This window comes from Echeneis naucrates, chromosome 3, assembly GCF_900963305.1.
Source record: "Echeneis naucrates chromosome 3, fEcheNa1.1, whole genome shotgun sequence".
NCBI classification, from domain to species: Eukaryota; Metazoa; Chordata; class Actinopteri; order Carangiformes; family Echeneidae; genus Echeneis; species Echeneis naucrates.
The window spans coordinates 16,445,389-16,471,326 of record NC_042513.1 but is presented as its reverse complement, the minus strand read 5'-3'; the positions used below and the strand labels follow the sequence as shown (position 1 = coordinate 16,471,326).

General features: G+C 39.8%; 1 protein-coding gene across 1 annotated transcript in view; it reads left to right on the top strand.

Annotated features, from left to right (window-relative positions):
* Positions 1 to 25,938, top strand: part of itfg1 (integrin alpha FG-GAP repeat containing 1) — a 119,727-nt gene that overhangs the window by 60,322 nt on the left and 33,467 nt on the right. The window contains exons 11-12 of the mRNA XM_029498554.1: positions 17,482 to 17,632; positions 18,720 to 18,828. Coding sequence (XP_029354414.1) covers positions 17,482 to 17,632; positions 18,720 to 18,828 — 260 coding nt within the window. The remainder of the gene's footprint in view (positions 1 to 17,481; positions 17,633 to 18,719; positions 18,829 to 25,938) is intronic.

Here is a 25,938-nt window from a genome sequence, read left to right as displayed (position 1 = left end):
TGCTGTTTAATTTGTTTGTATTCAATTATTGATATAGCTAGCCATTGACATAATAAATTTACATCATATTTTAAATTAAAGGAATAATTGAGTTATTTACTATTACGGCTGAGCTGGATTGCAAAAAGACATCTGTGTTCAGAAAGAGATGGAACATGAATCACCTGCCTGATCACTTCATCCTCCAATTCAGCTGGATGTGTACTAGCAGCTCGCAAGGAAAGGACAATCATAGCATAATAATAACAGTAGCATTAAAATAGGATGGAACTTGAGACCACATCACTGTTGAAGATAACCATAGACCAGTGTTTGGGCTTTTAATGATGGGTGCATGTGTGTCTTCCTATAATAATGGTTTAACAGAGAAAGCAGGTAGCAGCAGCTTCCTATTAACAAAGTAATTACCCTGTTGGTAAGATGACAATGGAGTCCTATTATAGTCTTATATATCACCAAGTGTCAGGAACAAGCTTTGTCAAATGTAGTTGGAATCTAGTCTCTATTATTATTATTATTATTATTATTATTATTATTATTATTATTATTATTATTATTATTGTTATTACTTTGGTTATTGTTTTTTGTCTATGAGCATAAAGCACTTACAGTGCATATATTGCAGCATCCCTTCTTGACTTTTGCACCAATTAAGCTACACTTCTGAAAGCTGTCTAATGTACTGCCATTATGATACCTCTAGTGGGGGAGAAGGTGGAAATAAGGAGTGAGAGCTGGATCTTACCTGCTCTGCACTCTTATGTGGTACAGACCGACTTCCTCTAAATGGGAAAATGTAAAAATTTACATCCTGTTGAACTGAAGACTTGAAACTAAAGACAGACCATATTTTCATTACAAAAACATTTACTAAGGTTTTACTAACAGCCTCTGGTATCAACCTCACAATCTCTTCTGTCTAAATTCCAATATTTGAACTTCTTTATTACCAATTATACCGTACAACCTCCATAAAAATTGGGGAAGACATGGTACTGAAATTCCAGAATAGTGATTGGTTTCTTTGAACAATGCCCCTCAATCATTATTTTTTTCCAGATAATCGAAACCCTTAAAAGACTACGAACCTGTTTCCCAGTTTTTTTTGTTTTGTCACAGATTTTCTTACACAAGATGGTTGAGGACATAGACAACCATGGCAGTAGAGCACAGTAAACCATAAGCTGTCGTCGCAAAGCACAGCAGCACGTAAAGTGAAGCCCAATGAAGCCAAACCTATTACTGTCTCTTTTCTTTATTTCCCTCTGAAGCTAGAATACTTTCTTTTCTTTTCACAGTACCATCCTCAGCATTCATGCTGAGAATTAGAGCCTTGGAGAAATGTCAAAGCTGCAGACAACATATGACACATGGTTGTACTAAGGGACTATTTACCACCTGCTGCTGCAGGTGGTAGCTATATCAGTCCTCTCTCGGAATAATATCCAGTACGAGTCACACTGACATTGCTTGTATGTACAGTTGTGGTCAGAAGTTTACATACACTCATCAAGGGCATGAATGCCATATTAATTTTGCACTTTGAATTATTTATTTGAATTATAATTTTTTCCAGGTGGAATGATTATACACTGTACATGTATGTACACTCTCACTAACACTTGGTGCAATATCCCTTAGCAAGTTTCATCTCGACCATCTACTCGTTTTAAGTGCTGATCAGTCCATTGAGTGTTTTTCGAACAACTAAGTTAACAAGTTAATAAGTCTTGGCCTTGTCAATTTAAAAGACAGCCTATAACCTTCAGCACTTCAGATTTAGGTGACTATATGTAAATATTTGTGCCTAAATGTATAATTTTGACCCTGTGTGGATTAGAGAAAATCAATTCAAATAAATCATTAAACAAACCCAAATTAATATGACGTGTGTGAAGAGTGTATGTAAACTTCTGACCATAACTGTATGTGTGTATGTGTGATAGGATTGGATATGTTCACCATCGACCCCTTTAGTATGGGCTTACCCTCGTCACTAATTATGTTTTTCCACATCACATCCATGCACTGATTAAAAGGCACATAGTTCAGCTTTAATGTGTGATCTGCTTCAAGCAACTTGCATATAATTAAGTGTATGCATGTGTCTAATCACACATCAACATGTGTTTCTCAAGCCATTGAGAACAACAGCCAGACCACCTTCTACACAGCTTCCCTTGCTGCCAGATCAGCACTCCTCCAGATCTGAGGCTTTTGGAAAGCCAAAGCTGTCATCATTCTCAGTGACCTTTAACCTTAGCAGATGGCTGCAGGCCAGATGAGACCAACAGATTACCATGAGCTATTGCTACATCATTTCCCACCCAGTTAAACACACACACACACACACAGTGACCATGGCTTTACACCCTTTAACGCACACACTGAGACCACTGTTAATTTCTGAGGCACTCGCATGATGTAATTTTGAGGTCAGACTTATTCTTCAGGCACACAAAAATTTGATATCCAAATGGAACAATTACCACTTCCTAGTGGATTTGCTGTTTTTACCTTCAAAGCATGCAGCACCAGCATAAAGCAACTGATAATTCAACCTCACCTATCCTGTCACTCCAAACATATAAAACATTCAAAATGTCAAAGTTTATGACTCAGGGATCACAATGGACATTGCATGCCACTGACAATTTCCTGCCCTTCTTCTCTCCCATCAGGGATAGAGCATACATGTGGCAAACTGACTCATTCTTAGGAAATACAAAATGTATGTGTGATCTTTCCTTATGTGACTAAAATGTTGAACTAATAAGACTGCTCAACCTAAATCATTTCATTTTCCTGCTATATCTAATGCCACTTCCAGTGAAATGGTAATTCTAATAGATATTCCTCATGTACATGTTTAAATTTGGAAGGAATGGTTAATTAATTTAATGCTTGTCTTACTTTTCCCTGGCACTCTTTAGGGATGAATAAATAAAAGTAATTAATAATGTAGTGGAGCCTTTTTTTTTCTCTCAATGTTTTGCAGATGCTGAGATGGGGAGTATAATTTTTTGGTTTTGGAAAAAGTAGGGTTTGTGGGATATTTTTGGAAGCTTTTTCATTATATTATCTTGTCCCTCAATTAACTATAGAGAATCATGTGGTTAGCACCTGAATCCTGGACTATAGATATACAATAATGCATTCATGCAAATCACAATTAGTGGATTTAATAGGGTTGAAACAATACCCACAAAATTCTCCACAGCTACTGTGCACTGCAATATGTGTTTTGTGCAATCATCACTGTGTGGGATCAACCAATAATACGTTAACAGATGAGCATATTCCCGAAATGGGCACAGCATGTTAGATGTTAGATGTTAGAAGCATGTTAGCATACAGAATTTTATGGAGAATATTGAGTGGCTAAAAAAAATATGAGCCCGCAAACATTTTCTGTTTAAACCAATAACAGTGAGTCTGTTGCCTAAAAGTCAGTCAGGCTTGTTCTAACAGAAATACCACGGTATTTTATTTGACTGCCTGTTTCAAGCTTCAGGAATTCCTAACCTCTAGTTTTAACAACACTAAAATGATGAGCTTGGAAAGGTTTGGGGTCTCTATTTTCAATATTTTAAAGAGGTGAAACACAGTACGCCTACGATTCCTCCCACCTGCTTGGGACAAGACAATATACCTTATAGTCTCAAGCACATTGAGTTTGTGTGCTCTAAAAACAACATCAGCATGATCATGTATAATTTGGGTGTTTAATAATATTTGTTTGTTATTTTGCTTTGGAATAAATCATCCTACTATGAGGTATTATGTACCTGACCACCCACACTGCTGGTGTATTTGTGCGTTTGTAGGTGTAGTCTGTAATTATCAATATTTTTGTTTGTTTGTGTCAGTGGTAAAATGGCATTTGTATGCATGCAAGTGTGGAGATTTCTACATCATCAGTTCCCACTGTGCTGTGTTGTTGCATTTGTAGAAATGCTAAAGTCTCTCATAACATGCTTTTGTTTGGTGCTTGTATTAAAATGAAGAGTGTATGAGCAGCAGTTTACAGCACCAACAACCTCACTCTGCTCTGCACAGCTCAGATCAGCTGATGCAAGAGGAGGAATACTGATCAGACCCTGGAGTCCACCTCTAGGCTTTCTGACACACTTGAGATAGGTTGTGGCTTTTGTTAGAAAAGAAAACTGTGGTCAGAAGAAACTTTCTTTTTTGAATAAAGTTAAAATCTATGAAGCTTCTGGTTGTGATTGCTATTTCTGTCTCTTGTGCATTTCTCCCTGCACCATCTGTGAAAATCATTGCTCTGGAGCAAAACTCTTCATGTTGAAGGCAACCTTTTTACAGAGGATGTCTGGATAGATGATAATTTCCTGTTGGCTCGTGGTATATCAATGTGCTCAAAATAATTTCTGTTGTTTATTCATAAGAATTTGCAAGTAGCACTCAACAGTGGGTGCAGCACTGTGGCATCGCAAGAAAGTTGTGCATTCGATTCCCAGGCCTGGGGCCTTTCTAAGTGGAGTTTGCATGTTCTCCCCGTGCCTGGTCTGGGTGCTCCGGTTCTCCTCCCACTGTCCAAAGAATTCATGTTTAAGGTGATTGGTGGTTCTAAATTGTCCGTAGGTCTGAGTGTGAGTATGAGTGGTTGTTGGTCTCTGTGTGTCTCTGTGTGTTGGCCCTGTGATGGACTGGTGACCTGTCCAGGGTGACCCCGCCCTGGCTGCATTTGGCTGCAGCACCCCCCTCGACCCAGAAAGCCCAGAATTTAGATGTATTTGGACAAAATACTGACCAATTGCCTGCTCATTGTGTCTCATTGTACAGCTATAGAGAACAATGAGCTTGTTCACATCCCCTTGTTCTCTCCCTCCCCCTCCCCACTTCAAAGCATAGTGTTTCCCTGAATACCATCAGTGTTGCTCGCTCCATGGAAAGACGCAACTGCCTTCATTTAGCTTCATTCAGCATAAAGATAATAGCTCCTTCCGCTCTCACCCATTTACTTTGAAAATTTATTAAGTCTTCCTTGTTAAGGTTTTAGGGCTCTCTGAGGTATTGAGCATTAGACAGATCTTGTGTGTTCAGTATATGTGTGCTGGGGGTGAAGGGAGTGTATTGCCAAGGTTATGTGAAATATTGTAATGTCTGCAAAACGCTGTGGGGAGAGCTTCCTTAATGCATGAAAACCTCACCTCTGAGGTTCAAATCAATGGTAATCTCACTATAAGGATTTTGCTCTGGGACGCAACATCGGAGGCTGTTTATTTAATCTTAATCTACATTTTGGACAAATCATAGAATGCAAAATCCCTTAAAAGTCAGAAAATCCCTCGATAATAGTGTAGTCGGTCTTTGTTGCTTTCTTTTTTTCTTGATCGCCATTTTGTTTAAAGTATCCTAAAGCGGTTGTGAATATGTGAAAATGTTCTGGGATGTTTGAATTTCCTAAAATATTTGCCAAGGCCACTACTTAACTGCACTATTCTGGCTGTAATGGTAAATTTATCTTAGAAGAGGGACTCGTATTACTTAAAATAACCACTAAAGAATTGGGTAAAAGCAGTCAGATTTTCAGCCGAGCAAACACTGAGATCTATAAGATGTAATTTGACTCCCTACCGCTCCTGAATAAGCCTTAATAACAGCTATTAAAATTGGGTGTTGTAAATAGTATAGTACAAAAACATAATCCAAATTTGCTATTGCACCACCCAGAAATGCATTTAGTAGAAATTTGTTAGTGTTTGCAGGACGGCTGCCATGTTTTGTTTTATTTTATTTATTTATTTAGAGTTTCTCAGCTAGAAGCAATCCTTTTTTTTTGTAGGAGGCAGGCATGATGCTGCTTTTGTGAGCCAGTTAATAGCAGAGAAGATGAGCAACCTGGTTTCAGTTCATAAGCGTGAAACAAAAATGATGGTCTATATGTCTCTGGAGTAGCAGCGGTCGCGGTAGCGGCAGTTGTAGCTGTTCTTGCTCATCAAAAGGAGTCAAAATGGGAGCACTTTTGCTGAATTATGAGGCCGTGTGTCTTCCAAGACTGTAACACTGAGGAAGCGCTGCATGCAAACTAATCATTAGGTAAACACAGCACACGCCTTGATTTTCATATCAGCTCACAATGTGATCTCTGAAGATTTTTTTTTTTTTTTTGAAGAAACAGGATAGTGGGAATTTGTCCTTGCAGAACTTTGTGTCCCCAAGCTTTATTAGATGTAGTCAGTGCTGTAATGATGTACGTGATAAACAAGCATGTTACAGATCACTAATGCTTCCTGTGCTGAGCAGATGTCATCAGAAAAACTTTAGAAACTATGACTGTCTACAGCCAGCAGATTCTTCAGATTCACAGGAAGAGACACGCTCCATCCATCTAGCCCCCTTAGGGAGACAGAGCTACCTGCTGGCTGTGACTGTTTGATGTTGCAAGGGTCCACCCTGGCTTGATGAGAGCACCCTATCACAGGAGAAATGGTCTAAATGTCACACTGCACCCTCCACTGCGCTGCTCTGCATGTCTGTGTGTGTGCATGCAACATGTAGACACGGATGTAGCTGGATGTTGTGATGGAGCTATTTCTGGAATATGAAAAGAGGTCACAGATGGAGAGTGATGAACTTAACTGATTTCTGTTGTTTCTGATACCCCTATATGATAGCACGTCACAACTATGTACGCTGTTTGCTGCTGATTACTGGTGAGACTAGATGCCTCTAAATGGAACCGTTGATGTCCATAGGGATGTACTTTCAGATGACACAAGTGTCTTTGGCAAAGAGCAGCACGACTTAACACGGAGACAGGAAAAGCCTTTGGGAAATGTAGCACTCCCACGAACGTAGCGCACACACACATTTAAGTGTGGAACTCTTCAGGCTGTAGGTCAGTCAGTGTCTGACAGTAACAGCATAATGTTGTTAACCTCTTATGGAGCTACCCAGCAAAACATGTCTGTCCTTACGTCCTCTTTCTGCCTTACTCCATCCAGTAAAGACACATTTTACAGCCAGATAAACCCACTTTCCAATTTGGCTTGGAATGAAGAATGAGGTTAAATGACCAATATTCAGTTCAGTTTGTATAAACTGTGATTATAAATGCATTATTCAGTCTCATTTAATGAACAGAAAAACAGACCAACAAACATAAAACTTTACATGAAAGGAATCAGATGGAATGATTGATTGCCACTGGTCCTCCCAGTTCTTGTATTCAACTGCAGGTGAACCATTTACTTCTATATATAGGGGAGACCGGGTATGGCTGTAGCATGCGGATAGTTGTAACACCACCAATTTCACAAATAACAGAAGAGACAGGAGTCCTATGATCATTTCAGTGTTTACCCGCTTCATCCCCAATCTCAAATAGTGGTTGTCAAGGCTGGAAACAAGTGTCTGCAGATTTTATTGAGAAAAAACTGATTTTGAGATCAGAAACAACATTTTGTGTAGTACTTACACAATTACAAAAAAAAAAAAAATCATGTGGCAAAATGTGATGCATTTTCCCCTTGCTAATTTCAAACCACTATTCCAATACAATTAGCTAAACAATGAAGGACCAGGGTGGGTGGGGTGTAACGTATATTTTAAAAGTGTTAAAACCATCCCCTTCCATAAAACCTAAACAGTCCTTTGACTTTCATCATTTTACACCATGACTAGGCAGTGAAAAAGAAACAGAGAGGTGTGCCTGCTGATGTTGGGGTTTTGTTTTTTTAAGGCAAGCCAGTCAGGTCAGTGGCGAAGGAACATGGGATCTGCCCTGTGTGTTTTTCATACAGATGCATTGTAGGAATTATTAAACTTTGTGGTATTCATTTAGCATTCATACTGTTATGAAAGTTCGTTTTAGTAGACTTGTTTACACACACACACACACACACACACACACACACACAAAATCTCCTGATTAAACAGAGAGTATGTTTTAGTTATGGTCAGTAATAGACAGACATTGTTCTGCATTGTTCTTTTTTCCCAATACAGCTGTTTTGAATCATGGTAATTTGGCGTGGTCTCTGTTTTTGTTGCTTTAATTGTCACAACTCTGGCCAGCACGTGTTACAATCCACCACTGGAGTGACGTAGCTTGTAACAAAGGAGCACCAGGTATCTGACATTAACGCACAAGGCCTGCAATTTATTTTTATTTTTGGTCATCTGTTGTTTTGTTTTTATTACCTGACTAATAGTTATTCAGAGATTTGTTTGTTGTCCATGTAGGGTACTGTGATTATCTACTTAAAATTGATGATAAGAATTATTTTAATATGGACACTGTGTGGCTAGTAGGAAGGGAGTATTTATAGTTAGATATTTAAAACATTTTCACTTGTGGGTTCCAAATATTATCCAATATTCAAGTATTTTTACACACCGTGCTTTGTAAGGAATTTAGGGGTTTATAAATGTGCTGGATGCAACATAGTTATTACTATTCATTCATAAGGCAGCTGACTGTTTATCCCCCTATCCCTGGGCTTGCCTTTGGATTTAATTCCTATATGAGAACCTGTGCATAAAACACCTGTGAATTGTAGTTATTGGGATCAGTGACCTTGAAAAGAAAACAAGTCATAAATTATTGGCCACTTAGAACATGATCAGTCTTTCTACTGATTTATGAGTGGTAGTTTGCATCAAAAGGATCATGAACGACACAACAATTCATTATTAGTGTCTCTATAATGTACTGAAAATTTGCCCTGGTAAATGGGTAGCAGTTAACTTGTCTGAAATGTTGACTTATGTGGTAAATTAGCTCTAATGTGATAAAGGTAAAGTTGCAGTTAGGACCACACATCATTCTGTGTCCAAACACATTCAGCGGAGCAACAATTGATGTTCCTGGTCATGTAAAACTCTGTTCCTTTTAGCTTGTTGATGCCTTGACAACCTCCATCACATTAAGTTTTAGTGTTGCTGTGCATGTAAATGTGTGCATCTCCAGCTTTCAGTATGCATCCCGACCAAGCAGCCTCCAAGAGCAGACTGTTGCTAGGCAATGCTATTAAAAATCTATTCCTCTCTGTATGTTAGCCCATTATAGTTGCTCTGTTTGTGGCTGGGTTTTAGTCACTAATACCAGTGTGGAAACTGGTGTAGCACAAAACCTTGGCCTTCTTAGTTCTGCAGAATGTTTTATTGCACTGCACCTCTCTTGTGACAGTCTGGTCTGGCTTCAGATGGCTTCCTCAAACAAAACGGGAGCCTGCTATGGTGTTTGTATAATGAAAGTGGGTTTTTGCCATTTGATGATTAGTTTGAAAGGATGTCATTATGCGTCCTTCTAGTGTGCATTGCTGCATCGTTAGTATAGCAAAATCTGCAGAGGTGTGTGTCTGTGCTTCATTAAACAGAAAGCTCATCTGTTTCCTCGACGTTATAATCTGAAACGTGCTTGAATAAATACTTTTTAGTTGGCTATCTTCTGTGAGTTGTTGGGATATTGCTCTGAGTATCCAGTGTCTGACAGCTTAAAACAACATACAGCTGAGGTTGATGGTAGTGTCAGCAATTTACAGGGTTTTTGCATAATTAAATGCATTGAACAGATCAGAATTTTGACTTCATTTAATGAATATCTGCTAAAAAAAAAATAGAAATCTATGGACAGTCAGTCCAATAGTTGTTGACATATTTCAGTTTGGACAACAGAGGGTCTAATTAATGTAACATCCCTTAAGGCCATAAAGGTAGCATATGTAAAAACCAGGAAGCTATGAGCACAGTGTCCCCCTTGTGTAAGAACCTGCCTGTGTGTAAACTGTAGACGTCAGTGGCCAATGCATTCTTTGTTTCATTCCTAAAAAGTAGGTCCATCCAGTGAAAAGATGGATTATCCTGCATAATCCCACAGAACTGAGACCAGATCTTTTCTTGTTTTAATTCCCTAGTTCAGTTGAATTTAGCAAAGTGTTTTCATGTTGTCTTTTAATGAATCACGAATTCAATCAGTCATTTTGTTTAAGTTTCCTTCTGTGGGGACATTAGCAAAGCCCAAGTTAAGGCCACAAGGTTGCAGTATTGTGGTGGCAGATGAGGGATTTCAACCTCATGCCCAAATTCACATCCAGGCATAACCACAGATTAAGCACTCAAACTCAACAACCATTCTACTCAGCTATTCAGTGTTATTCTAGCCAGTTTTGTTTCCCAGATGTGTTTAGGCCAAAAACATGAATCCAAGCTATGAACTGCAGAATATGTTGAATTGTAGCTACTGTAAATTTCTTTTTCTTTCTCAGGAAAAAGGCAAAAGGGAAATAGATAAAGTAGTTCTGGCTTTACCCACAATGGTTTTATTTTCTAGTGTAAATCTTACTTTCCATAGTTTTAAAAACAAACATTTGCAAGTTATTGTGGCGTGATCTTGCATACTAAAACATACATAACGACAGGCTCAAAAGAAAGTGGACAAATGTGGGATGGAGAAGCAGCTAGGCACAGATAGGGGGACTGAAAGAGTGAGCGGCAGTCAGCAGACCATGAAGATGAATAACTCTACCAAAGAATGTACTTGGACATTGATTGTGTGTTCCCATGAGCCATCGACTCGTCCATCACCACAGCAGGTAGTTGGATGAAAGACCCCTGGAAGACAACATAACTCTGCCTTACTGTCACTTGCCCACCCCATCCTTTAACTTACACTTTGTCGCTTTGACTATCTGTCTGTCTCTGTCAAGCTTTTTTTAAACAGCCCTATTTTCCAGTTTGTTTGTCTTTTGTTGAAATTCAGGCCATTCAGGTCCAGAGAATTACCTGGTGGTAGATTGCCCAAGGTAAAAAAAAAAAAAAAATCATAACACAATGTCATAAATCCATTAAGCTATATTCTTAAATAAAAATAAAATGTTATTGAATGAAGGAATTAAGAAATTCTTAAAAGATAATGCAAATAATCTGTAAACACAAATTATTCACAGATCAACTCGTGCTGTTCGTGCTGTTCAGTGTTCAGTTCACTCGGTACAGTGTTTTCACTGCATTTTGCAGGAAGACATGCCTGACTAAGATTTGCTTGTTTCCAAGTTGTTACCTGACCCTCTCCCACATAGTTAAACATTTGTGAAAAACAAATCCCCAGTCAAACCATCGGCGTCAATGAATGTGATGCATCTTGTCAATAAATAATCTGTCTGTTCATGCATGATCTGAGCAGAGCATTCATTAATTCATTCATTCAACCGCTTATTCGTTTCTGGATCGCGGGTGGTGCTGGAGCCAATCCCAGCCCACTCTGGGGGAGGGGGGGTCACCCTGGACAGGTCACCAGTCCATCACAGGGACAACACACAGAGACAGACCAACAACCAGTCACACTCAGACCTACAGTTACCCTTTTATCATGTGATTGGGCCCCCACCACCACCACCGTGTATTTTGAAGTTTCATAATTATGCCTCACAATAGTATTGTTTTGCCAAGAGACGTTGAGGTCCATAGTGTGCTAGTCGATGCTTCCTCAGTGATAGACTTAGACCTGGCATTAATATATCTCGTTGCTGATCTGACAAGTTGACCTCAGGCCACATTCAGAGTTGGTCAGGGCAACATTTGGCCATATTCTTTTAGCAGTGTTAACACAAATGTGTTCTGGTGCACTTTGCTCCCACCTCTCCACCACACAAATTTCTCCTCTCACCTTCACACCAGCCTCATTATCTGCACTCCATCTGCACTCCACCTGCGCACCACCAGCATCCTGTGTGGAGGCATTTTAAGTCTGTGTTTTTTTGACTGGCAGGCTAAAAGATGGGTGCATAAGAGAAAACGAGAACGACAAGGACAGGAAGGACATCAAAAAGGAGTTGGCCCGGTTAGAAAAGCCTCTCAGTAAGAGGAAGATTAATAGACAGATGCAGGGGTGAGTGGATGGTAGACTGGTGGGGTCTTAACAGCGGCCTCTCCAAGCGTTTTAGGTAAGGGGAGAGAGGGGTCATCAGCGCAATCAGCTGCTCAGCCTTCTGCCAGCCAACTGCCCCTCTGGAGGCCAATTAGAAGGGAGGTGGATAGAGCTGGAAACACTGGAAGACTCCCCACAGGCAAACACACACACACACACACAGGCAATCGCACACACATCAGTGCTGACACCAGGTTTATACAAAAATCAAAGCCCCCAGGCACACAAACACATTATTGCAGAAACATGCTGAAAGCGCACCAGAAGCATAGTTCTGGTACTAGTTAATGTTTAGTGGCTTTCTCTCACACTCCCTCAGCCACATTTTAGAGCGTATTAGTTGCTCTTCATCCTAATAGCCATTGCAGCGTTGGATTATTACTGCTCTGGAGATGCAGAGATGGGAGTGCCAGTTATTGGCAGTCATTCAGTTTGAATTTTTACATTGGCACTCACAGTGCCAAGAGGATGCATCCAAATGACTTTGAACCAGTACATGTCCTCTCGTGCCACCAAAAAGGTCACTGTGTCGATTTTGAATTGAGTGTTTCAAAAACAAATGTTTTACGTTGGGCATTTTACATCTTATGAAGGGATGTTATTAGTGACCAGCATGAAAAGAGCAAGTAAAAGCTCTCCAGTGGAATACAATATGGATATACTTAGACAAATGTGAAAAAGAATAGTTACGGAAATGTTTTCTCTCTAATTGAGGAGTTTGAACTCTCCATAGTGTTGTTTAATGTGTTCCTTTGGTTTAGGATAACAACAGAATTAATAATCATGATGATCATGAGTTCACTCATTTGACAGTGATTCCAATTGATACAAATACCAATGCATGCTTGCAATCTTTTGATAACACCTTTTTTTATATTTGGCTCTCAGTGTGACATTTACCAGAAAGCCCAAATGTCATGATTTATGTGGCAATAATGGTTTGATTTACTGTGTTCGGCAGTGTTCCTAGAATATATCAGTAGGCCTGCTGTGAAGTGTGCAGCAGTCTAAAGAAAAGAATTAAATGGAATGAGAAAAAATGTTTTTGTTATTCTCTAGAGGTGTGAGTGTGCCTGTCTGTCTGTATTCACTTGTATGTGTTTATGATCCCCACCCCATGACCGTGAATTCATCTCTTCCATCACCACCCCGGCAGTGTTGGAGAGAGCTTCTTTTGATGTACAGAAATCTCAGAAAGGAAGCGCGCACGCACATTATTCCTTCTCAACTTCAGCCTTAAACCACACATACACACAGTCCCTGAGAAATTGTGACAAATTCCTGGAAGCTTGATTATCTAATGCTGAGCAACTCTGCCATTAGCAGTCCGTCTTGACCAATAAGTGCTGCAGTGGTAGGTTTTTGTTTTTTGCTGTGTATGCCATTGCTCAGCACACCTGGAGCAGTTTTTCGGGGCGCCTTGCTCCAGGGCAGCTCGGCAATGCCCTGGAGGTGGACTCTCCATTCACCAATCCACAATCCACATTTCGTCGTCCGAGCTAGGATGGGAACCAGTGACCCTTTGGTTCCCCAGCCAAGTCCCAACCCACTGTGCCACTGCCACTGACACAGTTTTAATCAGTGTCCCTGAGGCACTGAATGTCCACTTTTGGAATTAATTAAATTCATGTAGTGTTTTAAATACAGACCCTGTCGTTAGTCATTATTGGCAGCTGAATGAAGGCCTCGCCCACTGAATGAGCATGAGTACATTCCAGCTGTCTGTACAATAACAACATTTTTGCAGAGTGCACTTACTCCTCATATTGCAAAGCCTGGTGACTCCAGCTAAGTGTCAGGCTAGATCTAAGAGAGCATTTAAAATGTTGCCCACGAAATGAAGAAGTGGATTAGGTTCCCCCAGCTGGGTGTAGCCAATGAATTGCTTTTCTCCCAGAAAATGGAAAATCAGGATTTTGATTATTAGGTTGATATTTTCTTGCTATTAATTGCACTGCCAGTAAGATAGTATAGGACGTTATTGATTGCAAATTCTCTGTCAAAGCATGTGCAATATTTTAGAAGGTGTTTTAAATGTCTCCCTCTTTATACAGTCAATTCTAGGAATGTTATGCATCATAAAGCCAGAGCTCATACACACAGACATCTTGAGTCAAGCCATCCATTATGGAGAAAATTCACTGAAAGCGATGAAAAAGTTAGAAAATAGAATAACCAAAAGACTAATTATTAGGGGTGGGAAGCTTGTACTATCCCACGATTTGATCGATTCGGAATGACAAATGGAGCTTAGATGGAATTGTGCCATAAAAGCAATATCCCATATTGCTTTAGTTACAAAAATAAAAGTGTAGTAAAAAGAAATAGTGCAGTTAAACATGGGTTCTTCATTTCACAAACCTTGCACCATGTGAAGCTCATGTCGAGCTCTGTCTTCTCGATCATTCGGTAAATAGGGACCTATAAGATCTGTGATCACAAAAAAATGGAATTCATTATGAACACAGAATAACACGGAACTGGCCGACATTTCACATAAACGTGTTTTTTTTTTTTGTTTGTTTGTTTGTTTGTTTGTTTTTTTTCCCCCCTCCCCGGAATAAAAAGGACCATATCTGTCGTGAAAATGCTCCGGGGGGGGGGGGGGGTGGGGGTCACTAATGAATAGGGTGACTTGAACATGTCTAGGTTAATTGATGGCTTGATTTAAATGTTCCTGGTGACCCGAGCAGCATGGTGGTGCAGTGGTTGGCGATTCCTGGTGTGGGCACCTGAACATGGCGAATTCAAGTGGTTAACTGGTGACAAGTAAGGGACTGGTGACCCCCCCAGGACCTGCATTTATACTGTGCTTTACATAGCACATTCTCCTCATGTGTGTTCATGTCTATATTAAAGGGATAGTTGCGGTTATTTGATGATACATAATCAGTGTATGAGCTGCAGTCAATTCTGATTAACTTCCAGCATAGAGAAGCAGCAGGAGCAGCGAGATGAAAGAGTGATGAGCTGCTGAGCGGCTGAACTCGTCAGCCAAAAAAACACTTAAAAGATTCCCTCCAAAACAATCCACTGTCAGTTTGACATTTAATATTTTCATCAAAACAAAAGTGAAGATTCCTTCCTTTTGACTCAACAGGCCTTAATATAGTCCCCACTGGAATATGGTAACGCAGCAGTTGATAAATATGGAGGAAATGTTACAATGAAGCATTGAAAATATACATTGCTTTGCTAAATGTTTGCTTGCTTTTTTGGGATATTTGAGAACAGTCTAAAATCCTGAAAAGAAAAGCCCACAGCAGCACAATGCTCATCTTCTCCTCCATGTTCTTTCCTGTGCAGTATCTCTTAAAACAGCACTCTGATTTACATATTCTGACTATTATGCATGGCCACTTTACACAACCCCATGTCTAATGCCCCTACTGTCACTTTAATATAGAAGAGACATTTTTGGCACCTCTAAATTTCCTGCCCTGTTTTACATGGTCAGATTAGACCATTGTGTGGTTGTGTGGTTTGCATTGTAGAAATGTTTCTGTGTGTTTAATTGCAATATCCAATCAATATGTAATCGAGATTTAGAGACTACATTTTGATAGTTTTCTTTTTAAGGTTAAAATTCCTCGTTTTCTGCCCCAGTGACTGGAGAGTATATTGCAACAAGTACGGCAGATTTCATTATTGTCCATCACTGTCCATCACTGTCCATCACTGTTTCTCACAGTCTTTGAGGTTTTTAAAGAAGGTGGTGCGAGTGGTGTTCCTTTACTTCCGCTCCCAAGACACTGGTATAAAAAAATAAAATAAATAAAATCCTGAGAGCAGGAAGACTTTCAAGGTTATTTTATTTTTAGTCCAGTCTCTTTTGTTTTTGTTTTGGGGTTTTTTTTTGTTTTTTTTTTTTGGTTTGGCTTTTTGTTTGTTTTTGCTTTTTTTCTTCAGGTCACCACTCCCAGAGAGATCTAAGAACAGATACAGAGAAACGTTGCCAATGACTTAAAGACACATAGATAAAGAGGGAAATTCATCTCACCAAAGATTTAAAAGGAGATGGAAACAAAGACTGAAAACAGAGGCAGAGGAAAAAAAGCCAGAAAGTGGTTGGGTTTTATTTTGTCTGCTGTGAATTATTCAACACTTCTACAAAATGAAGCCACATGAAAATGTACACTTATAGTTGTGTATTTTGTATGAAAATGTAACATAAAAAAAATCCTTTGACTTGTTGGTAGACAAAAACGGATCATTTGTCTTATTGCAAATGTGTCAATGCAAGATTGTGTGTTTTGCTACATAAGCATCAACAAAGGAGCAGGACATGAAAATGTGCAAATGCTTCCACGGGTCGGGCCTGAAGCAGCAGTCTTTCTCTTAAATACTGATGCTCCTATTCTAATAATAAAAAATATGTGTACCAGAGTGTGAAGTAATGATCATAAGTCTCCATTCACTTATTGTTGGTATATAATTCACATCACTACATGTGTCCGCTTTCTGCCTCTTGTACAAAATCCTGACCGACAAACATGACAAAGTGAACCAGCTGCTATCGGATAATCTTCTTGGTGACTGGCACAGATTGCTGTTGCCTGGAGGGCCATAGTCACAGTCCAGCGTCTTTAATAATAGTTTTTATTTTCAGAGTAAAATAACTTTAAATCTCTTGGCTGATAGGTAACACTTATACTCGGGTAATAGGATATATTAGCATACTACATGAATGGTGGCATAAGTACAAGCTGCGGACAGACTGAGTAATTTAACAGAAAAACAGCCTTAGCTTACTCCAAGGCAAAGCAGTGCCAAGCATGTTCCTTTTTTTTTTTGGGCATCTATCCCTCTAGTACCCAAGTTGCTTGAATAATAAACCTTTTCCAAAATGAGTTGTGGTCAGGATCATTGTTGGTACATAGCTGGAAGTGTTGGAAAGTGATTGTGCCTCTTCGAGGGAGATTATAAAAAAAATTGTGTGTAAATAGGCGCACAACGTGCTGTACTGCACACACACACAAAATGGCACTGGCAAGCATAAGTCTGACTGCACTGTTTTCTGAGTGCCATGACCAGACAGAGTGATGTGGGATTTCTTGGCCTGCTTGCTTGTGGTGGATGTAAATAAAGCGTTTGGTCCTATTTACATTGCAGAGCTGCCCACCATAAAAAGCTGTCTCTTTTTCACCATTCCCTCAGTGTGACAGAAATTCATGTCCTCTGCAGAGTAGCGATCTCTCACACTACCTGGCAGATGTGTTGTACTGTAGCAAAGATGTAAATCCACTCGGCTTTTAAAAGGAGTAGGAGATGGCACTCTGATTGGATTATACCATGTTACAGCCAAAACACACCAATGGTAATTAACTGGATACAACTCATCGGAGCCAAGGGCCAGAGTGCATTTTGACATAATTTAGATAAACTTGCTCCATGTACCTCAGAACATGTATGTAAATCATTAAAATTAATAAACCAGTTTGCTAATTTTTTGGTTCAAAGCTCATTGCTAATAAATAACACCAATTGGTCATAAAAGTAAAGTAAATTTCAAAATGTAGCATACAGAAACAGAAGTATTATATATTGATTGTTACAAACTGGGTCTCTTCCTCTCGTGTCCTCAGTGGTCAGCAGGCCTTCCTGTTGGAGAACGTGCCCTGTAACAACGCCAGCTGCCACAGCGTAGGAAGAATGTTTCATATCCACTGGGACCAATCAGATCTGGGAGCCATCCAAAACGCCGTCATGGCAACGTTCTTTGACATCTATGAAGATGTGAGTATATTTTGCTGTGTTATCCTTTTCTATGCCTTTCCCTCCTCCTCTAAACATCCATCTCCCTCAGTGTCACTTCCCTGAATGTATGCACATCAGCAGTGACGCTGGCATCAGACTGTTAATTTTGCAGCTAAATTGACAAATCTATATAAGCATTTCCACAATATTATAAGTTGACGCCAAACAGAATAAAAACAAATAAATCTAACAGAGCAAACAGGAATATTTGATTTCCCTAATGCAGAAAAGTGGATTATGCGTAAAGCTCTTTTCCCTACGTTGACGTAACCAAAATGATTTAAGGTCATAATTGTTCCTTTCATGCTGAAAAGAAATATTCCCGATTTGGACTGAGGACAGTGTGTTAAGTTTAGGTCCTCTTTGTAATCAGTGATTTAGTTAAAAGCACACTTGGTAGCTTGTATGAAAACCTACTTTGCTGCGTCTTTGGCAGCCATTGTATGTTAAGACATTTATTTATCCTCTCTCTGCCTGGTGCTGTCACTGCTTGTTCCCACTCTTCATAAGATGCTGTTATTATATGCTTAGTCTTTCTCCATGTCTTTCCTCCTGGATTTCTAAAATTCGCAGCAATGATGTGCTAATTTAAAAAAATTAAAACCCAATAAAACGCTCTTGCAGAGGTTCTATGAAATGCACAGACACGCATTGTGTGCACAGTGGTACTGTTCTTATATGAGTACATATTTTGTGGAAATAAGTCCTTTGTTGTTTCATAGAATCAGCTCACACAGTACAGTAGCTGTGTTGCAATCTACTGTATGGACTTGTCTTATCAGCATTAATTATTACTGCTATTGTGGCCTGTCTGGTGAATTCGCCTCCCTCTCTTTCCCTTTTCATCACATCCTCTCTCACTCGCCCGTGAGACAGAATTTTTAAATGGGACAAAGGGATGTAGTGAGGAGGAAACAAAATAGGAAGAATGGAGATGATTAGATAATGCTGGATCAGTCACCCAGTATGTTTGAGGGATAAAAATGTACATCAGTAGACACACACACTCACACACTTACACCATGCTCTCATTGTCCCTAATCTGCATGCCTGTCTTCATTTGCAGGGTATATTAGACATGCTGGTTCTGAGCCAGCCAACGGGCAAAAATGACTTGATCATCCATGCTTTGAAGAACAATTTTGAATCTGATGCCTACTTCGTTAAAGTGATGGGTAAGTGACTGATTTGCCCCCTCCCTCCACATACCAAAAATAAACTACCGGTGAAGCAAAAATTAGCAGTAGCTGTGTTTAATATGTTGGTAATGTTGTAGTCCTGTTTCTGTCTGCACACTTCTTACCTTTTGTTGTAGATTTCCAACAACTTACATTGCGAAATAGTGCTGGCTGATATCAAACTAAAATTAAGACCATCCTGATTCATAAAGTTACACACTCATTGTAAAGCTTTCATTTAATCAATACTGATTTAATGATTTCCATCTCAGCACACATACCTCCTGGTTTCTCCCTGTTCTTTGTCACTTTTTTGATTGTCTGATTGTTGGAAAAGCCAGAATGATAACCTTTTCCATTTCTTCCTTCCCAACCCTATTCAACTGACACAACTAGGATGACTAAATGTTTACTAATGCTTCAGAAACAGCACGTCGCCTGTGCAGTACACAGCATTTGTGTCACAAATCTTGTCTGAATAGAAATAACTGTAGCTTTTTTATTTTTTTATGTAACAACATTTGAGTAAAAATCAAGACGTGTTTTGAAGTCAGAATGTTGTTACAGCGTTGGCACCTAGTGACACTGGAGGAAAGCAAAAATAGTTTCACTTTCGAGTGAGTATTTGCACAGTTTAATCTGTCACTCTGCTCATTAGCAGGAAAAGGGTCATTCATTTTGAGTGTTAGTTTGTGAACAGTTGTTTTGTCTTTTGGGGAGGGATGGATAAAGCTTGTTTCACTCCTTTAAGATTCACGTGCATAAAGATCATCATCTTAATTGCTAACATATATACAACATGTATAAATACATATATTGATGACCAAGTCTTACACGTACACATTGTAACTGCCTAATGCTTGCTGCCTCTGATTGGTGGCCTATATTTGTCCAGAAACTTCAGGCTCTCTGATATAACTCAAGCGTGTTTCTGTTGAGTCAACAGTCTACTTTCAAATAAATATGTTTTAGCAAAAGCAAATACTTGTTCACTACAATGAGTGCACCGAACAGATTCTATCTCATCTGTTCTTATGAAACAAGATTAAAGGCTGCAGTGGATCGACACTGGAAAGTGAGGACTCGGGTCAGGGCAAGTTGGTTACCCAAGTACACCAGCGTGTACAGACGGTCGATGTTAACACTGGCGTCACTTTCTACCACTACAGGCAGCTACTTACAAGTAAATGGGTCAAGCAAGATATTGAACCTGCAGCCTTTTGGAAGCAGCTGACCCCTCTCCCAATCACTTGTGTGACATACTACAGTCTTACATTGAAATAGGAGCTTCGCTGAACACGAATGGCCTGATTTAAATTTATGATTCTAATTTATGTTGCCGATTTGTAACATTTCAGTTAGTTTCATTAAGTGGATACGCTTTCAAGCAGACTTCGTTGCAGGACCTCATGGTTCCCATTAGAGTGGCTCTAAATCGAACCATTTCATCACAGATATTTTGATTTGCCAAAACAGGAGGAGAAAAAGCAGAGGTGGCTGCGTTCCATTTGGGTTGTTCAGTTCCAGGGCTCTGGTATTGTACATGCTCAATAATGGAGCCATTGTTAATATTATTTACACCGGTGCATCCCCTGCTCTGACAAGTGAAAATGTCTGCCATGAAAGGAGTCTCCGGCGTCTCCAATGTCCCAATTCCTGGCAAGCACTCACCATTTGTGGGTCTTCCTTTTTGAATGAAAAGGTGAGATAAACATGGGGTCCTGGTGTAGGACCAAGTGGTTTCCAGACACCAAGTGTTTGAAAAGACAAAACAAGGTCAAAACCCAGTCTAAGGCTAAAATTGTTAAGTGTCAATTAGATAATATCCCTCACTTGATCTTTCCAAAGACCGCATGATCATTAAAACCAATAAAGTGCATCCTGTAGGTTATTTTAGTTAGACTCTAATATATGGGTTCCAGGTGAGTTTGGCCAGAGTGTGTCTTGGTGAAGCACTGTAGTGTATTGTAGACTCTCTCCAGGCACACTGGATACACGAACAATACACTGCCATAAAAATTGAGACTCACTGATGACTATGTCTGGGAGAAAATGTTATAAAATGCCTGAAAAGTAGCACGTGAGGTAAAGAGTGGAAAAGTCATGTATTTCCTGTGATCCTAACAGACGCCTTGTGTTCAGCATGTCTGCCTCTGACCTTGACTCGTCTCCCTTCCCCAGTGGATTTGTGTTGTGCCATCCCTCTAAAAGCCGCTGTTCTTTTCGTTATCCATGTCTTGTCTCACTGCAGCAAATCAAACAAAACACGCCAGTACACCCACACACACAAAAAAAGGAGCTTTTTTTCTAGCATTGTAGCAAGTGCTGTCAGTTCCCTCATTTCTCCTCTTCATTCAACTTCAGCTATTACATTTTTGGTTTTTAAATATTTCATACATGTACAGCATCCCCTTTTTTTGCATCTAGCTGACTGTTGACTAGCAAGCAAACAACAAACTACCAAAATAAAAATGTATCTGTCAAGTGTTACACTCTGTTGACATTTCATTTTTCTCCCCTGTGAATGTGAGCTCAAATGCAGCTTAATAGCCTTGCACGTCCTGTGACAAACCCCTGGGAGTAAATTATTTTATTATTTTCTTTATTCTTTTCAGGCACATTTAATGGCATAGCTGTTGATGCTAGGCTGTAATAAGTGAGAGTGAATGTATGAACTTCATATTCAGCATTGACAGGTTGCGTTGGCCAATGATGTGTGTTCATAGACAGCCTGACTCAGTTCTTTGTTCTCTAATGTGGAATCCTATTTTATCAAGATGACATCCTTCATCCCTCCCCTGAGTTTTATCATATTACACCTGCTGAAGGATTGACTTTGTGTCGGACTTGCCTATGCATGTATCGTGTGTGTACAGTTTGTGAGTGAAGGGTAACATCCCATGCTGCATGTGGACTTCTCAGGATAAATCCATCACTTGCTGGCCCCAGACAGCAGCCTTGTCTCTCTGCCTGCCAGAGGCCTGGATTCTTGCTGGGCTCTTCACACTGAGATGACCTGAACTTGCACCAGCCTGACATCTAATCCTCCCGTGCTCCGATCATGCAGCAGATTCCTCACTGGCTACCTCTGTTGCCATAGGAGCATATATTATTTAGGAAGAAAGTTAGAGGTTTGTGAGCAGAGCTGCAGCTAAGTGGTAAATTTGGCAGCTATGATGCCATGCTATAAGAATAAATATATATCCTTGAAAGCTGAGAAAAAAGACTAATCAGGCCTCTATTCCCTTTTGTTTAGACACTCCTTCAAGAAAAGCTCTTCTCAAAGTGGATAGTTGATCTAGTTGCAGTTATGTTGCAATTCAGTTTCATCACCTTTTTTTTTTTTTTCTTGGCAAAAAATGTTTCTGTAGGTCTGCATGACCTAAGGTGTTCTAATTACTGACAGGCACTTTCTGATACAGCACTAAAGTTTTTATATTGACATAAAAGCAAAAACAAAAAGAAGCAACAAAACGAAACACGAGTACTGATTAGACTTTTTCCCACTACCTTTTCCGCAGGGGTCAGCCACAGCGCCAGTCATTACCCATTCTCACCCAGTCACGGACTTGAACACTGCAGTGAAAGCACAGGTGCTAAAAGTGGTCCTGCTGGTCCAAATGGCATGTGTATTGAAAATGTAAACGCAATGGTTATGATGCATTGGTGCAACACTTATTAAATTGGAACCTGAAACATAATCTTTATACTATATGTGTCCTGCTATATTCAAGTGCAGCTGGAGTTTAATGAGTAGGATGAGTGAAGTAGAAGCTTTTCTTGCAGTACAAAGACATATTCATTTGTAAATCAATGTGTTTACCTACATCAAACACATTAAATTGTCAGCGACACAATGAATGTTCACGGCCAGACGTCTATGTTACCTTCCACCTTTTTACTGCCTCTCTATCTCTGAATATTAGAGGAGGTCCACTGTCTTGGCATTTTGGCAACCAACCAATAAGCAGACGATCGATTGGTGAAGCTGACAATGGAACCCAAGTCTCATACAGCAACCCAGGCCAGTCCAGCCCAAAACATATGTGTTCCTATCATATCACATCTGGTCCACTGCTTTGCTACAGGTTTAAGTTGTTTCACTGTCCTAAGCACCTTTTCCACTGATCAATAACATCTGGGTTTGTTCTGCCGTGGAAACAGCTACCATCAGCGTTCTTAGCTGGGTCAGCTCTGATCAGCATTGATTTAAACAAGTGAACCTGCCACTTTTCAGAGTATAAGACTCACATGAGTTCACGATGTTAGCTCGTAAAAAGCCAGCAACTGTTTTCAACAGTCCCGTAGTTTGTAGTAGTTTGTTTTTTTAAAGTAACAACCATAACACAGTCACAGTCACCATGTTGTTTCCTGCTGCTCTCAAAACATGGTTTCTGGTCTTTAATCAAATGTTCAACTACCATAAGGAAACAAACTATCGGGTGAGTGGGCACATGCCCACTGTAACGTGGGACATTAGATTTTTTTAGGATCCGGTCTAGTCTTCTGACTAATTCTGACCTCTTAGAATAAGTTTTGATTCATCACTGCTTATAAATAGGTTTTAAAGGTTTTCCTCTGGTCCATTTTATATTTCTAAATAAATTCTGGACCCACTCATTGCAGACCATCTCTAAAGGATGAATATATGATTACAAATGTTCAAGGAAGTATATAAGGATCCACTTTAAGCTGTAAGAAACAATGATGCTGTGGTTGCGGGTTGGCCAGATGGAGCAATGATTACTGCTGAGGCGAGAAGCGATGGGAGAAATCATAAAATCCAAAATTAGAAAGAAGGATAAAATGATGGCTGATGGGGATTGCTCTTGGGGGGGGGGGGGTATGTCTCCGTGCACATCTCAAGTGTGTGTGTGAATGGAAAAGAGATGAAGAGAGAGACTGACAGGGAGAACTAGATGAGTTGATTAGTTTCCTGCTGACTTATTAGGATGCAGATTAGCCGCATTGAGAAACATCTGGGAGCTTTTCTCAGGCCCATATACTCCCTTCTCTTCCACTTCTCACCTCCTCTTTCATCTCTTTCATTCTCCTTTACCAAATCCAGCTCCCTTCTTTCCTCTTTCTACATTTCCCCTTTTCTACCTCTTTCCCTTGTTTCCCACCTTTTCTCATTTACCCTCTTTCATTTCCTGTCCTCTAACCACCTCTGCCTCGGTTTTTATTTCCCTCTCACCTCTTCCCCTGACCTTACACTGTCTCCCTTCTTGTTTCCCTTCAACAAACTTTCTGTCTTGCTGTGTCCTCTCTTCATTCATAACTGTCTTTTATTCCCTCTTTTCATTTAATTCAAATGACAACGAGGAGATTTACATGAAGTCTTTCAGTGTGGCTCTGTCGTCCAGAGGAGGATTTGACTGGAGGCTGCATATTCAGATTTGTGTGAATACTTCTCTGCTGCAACACACAAAGAAAACTGAGTGGGAGTGCCTGCTCCCCTGTTTGTCAAAATAGTCTCCTGTTTCAGCTTATGCTGACAGTTCAAGTTGTAATGGCTCTGCCTGCAAATATGGCCATAAGAATGTCACACAGTACGATATATACAAAATATGGCAGGTATTTTATTCATTGTTGTCACAAATGGGGGATTCATTTTTCTTCCGTGGCATTTGTGCTATGTTCTTTATAATCAAAGCATTGCAGGTTAAAATCAAAAAGAGAAAAAGGGTTCATTGTCTGGTAGTTTTTCAAAATATTTAATTTAAATATGGTGCTAAGATGGCCTTTTCTCATACCACTGTTCTTTTCACCGTAAAAAAAGTGGAAACCTGGCCACTTATCTTTCCAGCAGCAGCAAAGATGCTACAGTGTTGGAGCCAGAGAGAAGCCAGTCTGATTCAATTTCAAGTTTTATCAGGTTCAGTTTTATTAGTGTGGACTCCATCCACCGAGAATTGAGCTAGCTGGAAAGCAGACCAATTAGCAAATTATAGGTAGTGGTTTAGAAGATGAATATACCAGACAGTGCCTAATTTTAAATAAGACCTGGGCCCAATATTTGATTTATGACTCTGAAGGCCAATTGCCTGCGAATTAATTCTGCTCTGTGGTCACTGGCGATGCTCCCTAACCCTAGCAACCTTTATCTTGGATAATTCAGAAACAGATTATGCTTTGGTGCTTTTCATATATTGCAGATGAGGTGAGGGTTTTTGAAAAGCTTATGTGGACATTTCCTTGCATCTCAGAACAGTAAGCTGGTGCAACAACTTAGATTCCTGCTTCTCCTACTTTTATTTCAGGTGGCTGAGACCACAGAAGATTACTGCTTATACGAGTCAGTGCAGAATATTAGTGTAGTGTTTGGATGGACAATGAGCCATAATAAGGATGTTTGATATTATTCTATTGATGTGGCCAGTTAACATAGTGCTCACATTTCATTATTATTGTTCATCTAAGAGTGACACACAGTAGAGCCCACTGCCAGTTTCTCCAACAGCGTACAACAGCACTTTAATGATGTTGCCCAAAGCAAACACATAGCAGGAGAAGCTCCCTTTGGGATCTGAACAGCAGTGTGGTGCCTTGTCTTACTTACACTTCGACCAGACAGTCTGCATTAAAGCTTTAGTGTCTGATTGGGCAAATTTAGGTTTTGGTTTGTTTTTTGTTTTTTTTTTCTTTTTGAGTTTTCCGGCAGGCTCTGATGAGGCACCCAATTTTATGGGCAATATTGTGTTAAGTGACAGCTCTTTATTGGAGAGCCTTTGCAATAAGATCTAAATGTTGTATGTTACATGGTCCTTTAGTTACCAGGCAGAAACATAAATGGACAGATGTTCTCACACATATAAAACATAAATATAGGATGTAACCATACTGTGTAGATTATCCTTGTAACACATATTGCTCAGCCACGAGCAGGTGGTGACTTATGAAGTTGTTGTGTCTATTCAAAAAAGATGTCAGCTTGCTTTCAGTCACAGCGTTTTCTTGTGTGAGTGTGGGCATGTGCTGTGCTCATGCATGTCCATTTGCAGCCCTGCGGTCAGCAAAAGCATCCTGAGGACAACAAGAAGTGATCAGCATCTCAGAGCAAATACTGCTCAGCTGTCATGTTGTTGTGTTTGTGTGCCAGTGTGT